The 9806-nt window shown below is 42.7% G+C and overlaps 1 protein-coding gene across 2 annotated transcripts; it reads right to left on the minus strand.

The window, feature by feature from the left end:
* Window positions 1-2682: 2682 nt before the first annotated feature.
* On the minus strand, window positions 2683-9797 carry SARC_02511 (the record flags this gene model as incomplete). Of its 2 annotated transcripts, none has more annotated exons than XM_014303714.1 (14): window positions 2683-2957; window positions 3468-3629; window positions 3794-3971; window positions 4437-4675; window positions 4990-5108; window positions 5581-5689; window positions 6113-6225; window positions 6531-6691; window positions 7227-7286; window positions 7566-7735; window positions 8523-8576; window positions 9180-9342; window positions 9506-9619; window positions 9792-9797. In XM_014303714.1, the coding sequence occupies 14 exons, from the start codon at window positions 9795-9797 to the stop codon at window positions 2917-2919; spliced, it is 1689 nt and encodes a 562-aa protein (XP_014159189.1). In that variant the 3' UTR covers window positions 2683-2916. The 2 variants fall into 2 exon arrangements, with proteins under 2 accessions (XP_014159189.1, XP_014159190.1); XM_014303715.1 differs by having other exon boundaries at window positions 3794-4000.
* Between the last annotated feature and the right edge of the window lie 9 nt (window positions 9798-9806).

The raw sequence follows: 9806 nt of genomic DNA on the forward strand, positions 1-9806 counted from the left end.
ACCTTCCATCGCGGCGAGGTGGTATGATTTGAGTTCAGCTTGAGCGGCATGGGTGGGGGAGCCAGGGTGATTTGTTATCAGCTGTAGAAGCACTTCTCAAAATTACGTCAAACAATCTGCTTTAAAGTTGTGTCTTCTTTCTTCGGATGGACTGTCAAGAGGGTACAGTTGAGAGCTTTAGGGAATGTACCAGCCATTAAGTGGGTGGAGAAGGCCTCAGCCAAGATTTTAAAAATCAACTGCCAGGGCCAGGATGTCACATAGTCGGGGGGTAAGTTGATCGTTCTACAGCGGCCTTGAAGAGAAGGTTTAGTCGGGGTCACTTGAAGATCTAGTTCAAATTTGTGGTTCTCGTAGATACCGTGATCCGCTAGGAAGTATGTATGAAAAGAGGCTGGGGTTGTTGGCCGGTGATATGCGTGCTCTGTACCGGTGGAGGCTCCCGTATGGAGGTATTGTAGACGCCAGTCACCGAGAGCAGTGGCCTCTACCGTCTTTATGCGGGGTCCATGGATCGTGGATGCGTGCCCATACTCTAGCTTTGAAATTGAAATCGCCCTAAACGACATCTGGTTGAAAAGTGCCGATCTCAGGAGGATTCATGTGGTGTTTAACTTTTTGTTCTGGCCCTGTTAGTGAGTCAAGCGAGAGATAGAATATAACCATTCGAACACCAAAGTAGGAGAAGAAAACTGCATATGGGGATGAATGGATGAGTTGGAACTTCGATGGGTGATGCTTGAAGAATAGTCCAATACCACAGTGTGCAGGATGTAAGAAGTTGTGTCGTGTAGCATGATGGATATGATGTTTCGTGGAAGTACATACATGTTTTAGGAAAGTCGCATTATGCCAGGTTTCAACCACACGAATAACATTAACCTGATCTAAAATCGATATAAAGTTCAACCACATATCTGATTTCGTCAGATTTTTTCATGCTGAAATTTCGTGGGTTAAGAAGCGTCATCCACATAGGTGCTAACTTTGTTCGTCCTCTGACAAGCTAACAAAGGTTTCTGCATTGTTGATTTCCATGTCGTCATCTGCATTACTTGCCTCCAGCTGATATGCCTTCTCCAAGAGTAGAGAAACCGCTGATTGGGTAGTTGAATTGCGTATGAAGTCCTGGGTTGTGGCTTTGCCACGCTTAGATTGAAATGTCCTCTCAATGGGCTCGGTTGTAGATTTGAAATTCTCGATATCAACTGATTTGTCAAAGTTTTAGTAGGAAATCAAGACTGTTGCCAAGCCTGCACCACATCGGGGCTCGCGCTCGGTTCGAAAATAATGTATGATTGTTGCTTTGGTCGAATCTGGGTGTTTGTTGGAGCAGGGATCGATATTCTCGGGCCAATTCGTTTCAATTTGACTTCGACCTCAGTAGAAATACATTCCATAGTATCGCGTAAAGCGATAATATCGCTGTCTTGGAGCCGAACCTCTTTTATAAGGTGCAGGCATACGGGACTTTCAAACACAAAGGATCTGCAGGGGACGTACACATACTCGACGGGCCTTGAAGCTTGCCTCACAGTTTACCACAGAGATCTGGTGTTTTATACCCCATCATTATCTCAGTATATAATGCGAAATATCAGAGCAAGGGTTACCTACATCCAGTAGAGTAGAGGAATCTAGAACACCAGAGTATCCTTGATCGAAAAATTGAAAGTGTCTCATAATAGTATTTTGGACAGGGAATGGCACGCAAGTAACTCAGCCAAACGGCCAGTGAACTGGACAATTCCTTTCTCTAAGACATACAGTTTCCTATTCTTATTGACTCAGAGGCCGATGAACTTTGTGACAATTTTTAATTGGTCTTGAGGTTGATATCGTTTACTGCGTTCTTTATATTGTATAGCACAAACGCGTGAGGATTCAATGCGTTTCTCACTCCGATACCGAAGAATATGTAAATCGTGACAACTAATTATGTAATCGTGAATACATCTGAAAACTTTCATTCATAGCCTAAACGTGTGAAGCTTCATTACGATTTTCACGTCGAGACAGATTCAAATACCATGCATATTTTTTTTCCGATACAGCAGACGTGAAGTACAAATGTACAATCCTTCTCCAAATCCGATCATGTAATTGTAGTAGCAGAATATGCGGATCGAGATATCTAATTATGTAACCACGAATACATCAGAAAACCTTCATTTATAGCCCAAAAGCGTGAACAATCAATACGATTCTCAGATCGAGAGTGATTTAAATATATATATCCTTTCTTTCCCGATACTGCAGATGGAAATATCGGGAGGTACAAATAAACAAACCTATTGCGTCTGTTTAAAATCTGATCATGTCATGAGTAAATCAGCCAATCGGCCAGTGAACTGGACAATTTCCATCTTTAAGATATTCGGCTTTTCCTATTCTTACTGAGGAAAGCTAACCTCGGAGGCACATTGTCTTGGCGTTGGTGATATAGAGAACATATGGATTTTATTTGTGACCTATTCTGTGTAGTTCAGTACCATGTATGTTGCAAGATTGGCAACGGACACGGACTACACAAGTATCAACAATTATTGCAAAATCAGCACATAGTTTTAAGGATTCTGGCTAAATTTACGCTTCACCAACCGAGGATGCGCATGTGCAATGTGCCAGCCGACGCAAATTGATTGCGGTCTGGTGGTCACAACTGACATTAAATAAAGTGCACTCTGAGCTCATAGAAGTGCTCCATTGTTTTACTTCCATTTAAGAAATCCTGAATCTAACTCGGAAGTTATTCAAGCCGATGCGCGATGTTGACATTGGTTTCCGCTCGTTTCGCTAGGCCACACATATAAAGGCCAATTGGGGCAAATTGTTCAATTGAAATTAAGGGTTGTATCACTGCGAAGATCCCCAATTTATATTGCATAAGGGTAGCTCAGAGTTGCCTCTGCTTGACTACCGAAACACCTCTGCGTCCGATATGATACTTTTTCCCTCTGCAACAGATGAGTTGAAAATTAGAAATGAAATTTCTCTAGAAGAAGACCAGACTGTAATGGGTTCGTAGTTCAAGCATAATAAACACTAGACCATGAAATGGTGCCATGACATTGCACCGAGATTCGTTAGTGCTTGAAATTGTCCCCACTAATCAATTTCAAATACAATGACATCTTCCCACGTGATATACTCGTCAGACGTACACAGCCGTCACAGAAATCAGTTTTAATATGTAGTTTTTGATTGACATATGCTCAATAGCCAACATCTATCAGCACGCGGACGTTGCTTGCGTGTTCGAGGCTCATCAGTTTTTGTACATGAACTACAATGCAGGTATCAGATTGGATTTGCACACATCCACGCAAGCACATAAACTGGATATGGACTGAAAGCTGAGGCCAAAATAAGTCACACTTTCTTGATCTTGATAACTTAATCACATACGTAGCAAATGCTCAACACGTATATTTGGCTACAGCACATGTATTGTTATGTTTACATACCAAAATCCACCAGAGCCAGTGAAGCCGCCTTACTGGGATCCTTGTCTCTAATTTGATTTATCATGCTAATTATATAGTTCCGCCTATCATTATAGTCGTCGCCGTCTAATTTCTTGGCCAAGTCTTCAACGAATGTATCTTTGACAGCATGTGCCATTTTACCTGAGGACGACAGGTAACAATATGAATAAGGGTGTGCCTCACTTGTGTTGCATGTTTCGCAATTCTTCTACCATGTGAAATAATATGTGAACTAGTCCGTGTCATGTGTCGTATCTCAAAAACAAGCACATTAAAATATGTCAATAATCATATCACCTACATACCTGCAAGGTACTGGCAGTACAGGCCTTTAAACACGTGTATGTGTTGCGGGGCAGTTTCCGCAACTAATACCCCTTGAGTAATCGAGTGAATGGGATTCAGGTACTTCTCTGTATTGTCGATCAAGTAGTACCACAGAGACGGTGTAGTCTCAGACAAATTCGCGGCCATTCGCTCTCGCTTTGTCGGTTCGAGGCGAAAAATGTAGACTTTTAGTCGTTAGTGATTAAGCTTATAGTTATGAGATGTACGTATGCAATTACTGAAGTGCAAAAGTATTTCCAGTGTTGGGCATGATGTGGTCTTTCTAGTGGAACAACCACAAATAAAAACTAAATTCAATATTAGAAATAAGATTAGACTCCATTCGCAATAGTCTTGCTACGCTTAGATATCGCGTGCGCTGCAACAAACACCTTGCAACAAACACCTTGAGCACCTAATCGCTCCCAATTTGTCATGTGATTGATCTAAAAGATATAACGACAACATACACGAAATCTGAATCGACAGGGGCGCCGGTGAAACAGCCGACAAGAACACATTCTCCCAAACAGTACTTTATGGTGGATATCCAATAGACTATGAGGCCATCAGACACAAGGAGTATCGTGCATATAGCTGCAATAGTACAAGTGAACACACCTCGCAATTACCCAAGAACGTTCCAAAGCGGCAAGCGTGCAATTCCTCGTTCAGATCGATCAGCATTTTCCAATTGAACTCAAACGCGCACGGAAATTGCGTTTGTAGTTGCCAAACGCAATCCAAAAATTGTGTGAATACGGGAGAATACTCTTTCTTATCCAATGCCCAGAAACCATTTCGATGTTGGAACTTGTGGCCAAACTGTATCCACTCCTTACTGATTAGACTTATAAAACCTGTTGTGGGTCAACAGCAAAAGTTATATAATTGTCTGAGTGAAAATTAATGATGTGATCGATACTAAGGTACAAGTCTCCAAGATATCGCTATAGGCGCAGAGAAAAGCCCAATGCAGAAAAAAGAGAAAAACTATGTATCGATATTCAGCCATTGTCTACATGCGCCAGAGAGTTCCTGATCAGACTCAAGTGAATCTCGAGACGGGCGCCAGGAACAAACGCATTCGCACGATAGCATGCGCTCAGCTATATTAGACAGAAGCAACATTATTACAAGATTGTGAATTCAGGTAGGCATTTCAAGTACACACCTTTTATGGTACGGTAATAAGGATCTAAACACAGCTGAGTGAGGGAGGAGAGCTGAGCAGTCCTATCCCATCCGTCACTACAATGCAACACTACGCTCGCGCCTTCAACTGCCATTGCCCTGTGTTGTGATATAATAAATTTGGGTCTCATATTCAATAATTTAAAAACGGATACTAGTCAAAAATAAATAAAAGAGCAAAGGGAACTGGTGAAGACTAATGATTATTTTCCAATAACAATATTGCTGATACGGCACAGCTCCAAGTACAAAGAGGATACTATATTACCTGGTCGAAGGACAATAGGGCAAGTCATGGTCGCAGTTAAAGTCAATTGATTATTTTTCACAGAAACGCGTTCACAACAATACGTACCAGGCATATAGCAGTACATGCAAAATGTAAATGTACGCCGCCACACGTATGTCAACTTCTGAAATTGCCGTAGGGGTTTAAATAATCTATAAGAGTAAATTATGCACACAGACAAACATGAACCTGAACAAATATTTTCAATATCATATATTTGTCATACTTCCCGTAACAGTACACTTGAATACACAGGCAACCAACTCGCTTACACCGACTCACCTAGCCATCAGATTCGATGCTTCCAGAATAGTCCTGATGTGGTGCAGCCAACCGGACCCATATACGTTACTAAGCCATTGATTCGCCGTTGAATTGTGTACGTGGCAGGCTGTGCATTACAGAGGCGATATGGTGCGAGCCAAAGTAGGCATATATATGCATCAGAATACTTCATCTATAGCAGTGTACAAAAGCGGAAAACTGTGCGTACGTATGCATCATTTGCGAGAAAGAGTTCCAGCAAATATCAACCGGTATACACCACAGTCGCATCGCATTGGGCGAACAACTAGAGAACTGGAATGCAAGAGACATTGATCGAGAATAAACAATATGGTAAGTATATTCGTTTGATAGGAACCCCCCAAAACAACCCAATCTATGATTGTTTAGATTTTTTGCAATCGCTGTCATGAAGCTCGCATCCCAGAAATCGATACGTCCGCTCTTTCCGCTGTACAGCGACAACAAAACGATATGGGACCAGAAAAGGAGCAAAATATCGACGAAAATCCACTCCAGATACACATACCATCTACCAGCTTATTAAGTGATTCTCTAATGACATGGATGTTCTCTATGTTCATGCATAGGTATTTGCAGTTGAGGTAGAATGCCGTGCTCTCGTATCCTGCCCCGTTCGCTCTGCGCTCGTATGATATATGCGAAATTAATAGGTACAATCGACTAGTACAATTAATTAGTGCAATTAATTAGTCCAACTATTTTGTAGCGCGCTCTCAAATATGCAGCGGAAAAGTAGGATCACCCAAGCCATGCGGATGAATAAGACACTCAGGTGACCAAGAAATCTGAGCTGAAATGCTTGGCGCTTATTTCAACACCTCTCGAGGCATATGTATAGCATCGTAGTATAGATTAGATATATATTGATCGTGTTGAAACATGTGCAAAGCAAAGAGCAATTCGAGGTGTTGGCGAACGCACACCTTTGAGCCATGGCATTGACCTTCGGGCGGGCGTCGATGATGTAGTGTTTGTTCACTTTGTTGGGATTCGCCGAGAATATAAGTTGTACCATTGCCTCGTCCGCAACGCTACGTTTTGATTGGATGCCCACTTTCGGTTGACTACAGCGAGTGAGCGATGACTGAGGAAGAGCGCAAATGGGGTCAGCGTGAAACACAACATAAGTCACAGCTACATTGTAGCGAACCATCTGACTGACATTGACCTGGCTGAAGCGACTGAACTGGATGCTTCAAAAATGACAACAACACTAAAATAAATGTCATTTTTTCTGCTGCATGGTCCGTAAAGTGGAGAAATATACCGATCGATACAACCTATACACACACCCAGACACAGACACAGGCACAGACACAGGCACAGGCACAGACACAGGCACATACATAGACACGCAGACACAGACACAGACAGAAACATAGACACAAATACAGACACAGACACAGGCGCGCACACACACACACACACACACACACACACATATATATACATACATACATGAAAATATATGATACACCTACACGCACAAACACATAAACCATATACATCTCATAGAAACACACACCCTCCGGACATACTATTTGTGTCACTATAAGTGACTGTACACACCAACTCAAGGTCAACTTGAGATAATTTGCATATTTAACAGTCATGCATACTTCGTTTTTGTAGATGTAGCTCAGGATGGGTAGTCGCTGCCTGCTCCGGAAAGCGGCACACTGTGACGAGGAATGAGAAATAGTCAACACCAATAACAAGCTGTCGCTTACGGATCATGAAGGTCCAACACTCTTAGACTGTGTTCAATACTGCCATAATGACTATATATGCAGATCCATTCACGCTCACGCCCGGAGGCTTCAATATGTTATAGCATTCTGGAAACGTTCCCATCCAGATATAAATAAAACGGTGCTCGCCAGTCAAGAAATACCATGGACAGCTGTACACGAACACGCCCACTGACCTCCAGCGAGTAGATAAAGGTATACACATACCTCTGTCAGCATCTCATCTGAACAGGTGGCCGGTACATACAGTTCACGAGGGTACGTTGAGCAAAGCCCAAACCTTCTATTGAGTGAAGTCACTCGCCATTTGCTGTTCGGTACACCCATGCGCTCGTATTCGGTAAGCGTATTGTAGAATTCCCAGCTCAGACTTTGCGCTAAATAGGTACACACCAGTGAGTATGTACATAAGTGATCTGAGATATGGGTTACACACACTTGCGTTGTATTGGTAACAAGTATACATCTAGTAAATTATGTCTGCAATGAAAGACGATGGTTTTTTGTGTGTTAAGCTCATCGGAAAATACCAACACTTGCGTCGCGGTACACTCGTACGTATGATATGTAACTGGAAAATCTCCGAAGCCAAGTCCGCACGATTGACACACATCACACCCATATGCTTCGCCATGAAGGGGTTTGATGATGTTGAAGATTACGAGACTACATGCACCGCTGAAAAGTGCTAAACAGCCGCACCTGCGAAGTATGTGCTAACTGAACCATGTGCATCGATCAAGGAGGGCCGTAACAACATCAATTCGGGATATGTTTACAACAAGCCATAGAGAGTATACGCGAAAATACAGTGCAAATTGATTCTCTGGTTATTGGTACGGGGTCAAGCTCGCAGTATGACTCCAATGCGTTATAAATATCGATACGAAAAAAAGTACACTGCTTGTCAAAACTCGAACTACCTACTAATATCCAAAGTAAGTACTAACAGCGCGTGTACGGATACGCACTTTACAGGTGCACGGCATGAGTAGGATACTCCAGAGCTACACGTAGCGTAGCATACAAGCGACAAGCTGCTCAGTGAAGACGCGAACCAAATACGGGTAGAAACAGGATGGGACAATACTAACGTATGGGATCATATATGTATGCAGATACGTAGTAGACGGTGAGCATACAGTAAGCTTGCAGCTGCCTTACATTTGACACCAGGACTGTATTTATATTCAAAGGCGTGAAGCTCATCCATACGACCTGTATAGAAATAAAGTAGTTCGAGAAGAGTTATATATAGACGTGGCGTTGCTGATCAAAAAGACACTCAGAGAGTGCGTGGCTACTCAAAATGCCATTGAATAAGGAAAACGTCGCATTGTAGAGCTAACACATATTGACGCATACACTGTCAGCGTCTATTCGCCTAAACGTTGCGTGTGTACGGGACAGTCTTGCACGAAATGGATCGTACGTTCGTACTGTCGACATGACCTCGACTGACAATATTATCAAATACAGAATAACAATTATAACCCTCGGCTTCACTCCAAGAAAATGGGGACACCTAATTTCCCCCCTATATTATATTGTAGGTGACATTCCCAGTCGTGCACGGCACCGCCGTACAAAACCACCTGTGCACCATGCTTCGTGCAGTTCAGATAGCGACACGAACCTTCTGACAAATCAGCTAAAGCTACTGGCCAATACGCCTTTGAACAGAGTGAAAGATCGCTGCTAAGCTTGCGAGTTTGTGAGAGAACCCAACACTAAACTAGACGGCTGCTTCGCCAATTCTGAGTCAAACGCTACTCGCATAGCCACGTGCACCACAAAACATGGGAATCCACCTTCGCTTACTTTTGAATCCCAAGTCCATCAGGGCGTCATACATGTCGTTGCATTCCTTCTCACTAGGTATCAGCAGGGTTATCAGACGGTACGTCTTGGTACGCAACACGATGAGAGTTCCTTTGGGAGTTGGGCTTTTACGCTCGATAGACCACAACGTCTGTAGTAGAAGCTGTCCAGGTGTCATAGATTGCGAGAGGATCAGTGAGATTAGACGGTTGCGTGACTTGATGACTGGTGGGCAAGATGGTGTCATTCAGTCTCAACCGAAGATTAGGAAAAATAATAATAACTATCTATGCGAAAGAGACGACTACGAAGTGCAGCCAGCATACCCATATTTCCTTCTGCCTATCGGCCGATGCAAACACTAGATGTCGTGCGGTGACGTGGATGGATCCAGTGTGACGTGTCGGCGAGGCGCTGATGTACAGATAAGCCTTCTCGATCTGCGTAAAGAAAAAGCAGTTGGATTTTCAGTATGATGCGATTCAAAGGCCATTGCTGCCCAGCAGATCTGAAGAAATACATAGAAAATCTATATGGGGTTTGGGGTAGTATATATATATATATATATATTTATATATACATATACATATACACATATACATACATACATACATGCATACATACATA

This window comes from Sphaeroforma arctica, assembly GCF_001186125.1.
Source record: "Sphaeroforma arctica JP610 unplaced genomic scaffold supercont1.114, whole genome shotgun sequence".
Lineage (NCBI taxonomy): Eukaryota > Ichthyosporea > Ichthyophonida > Sphaeroforma > Sphaeroforma arctica.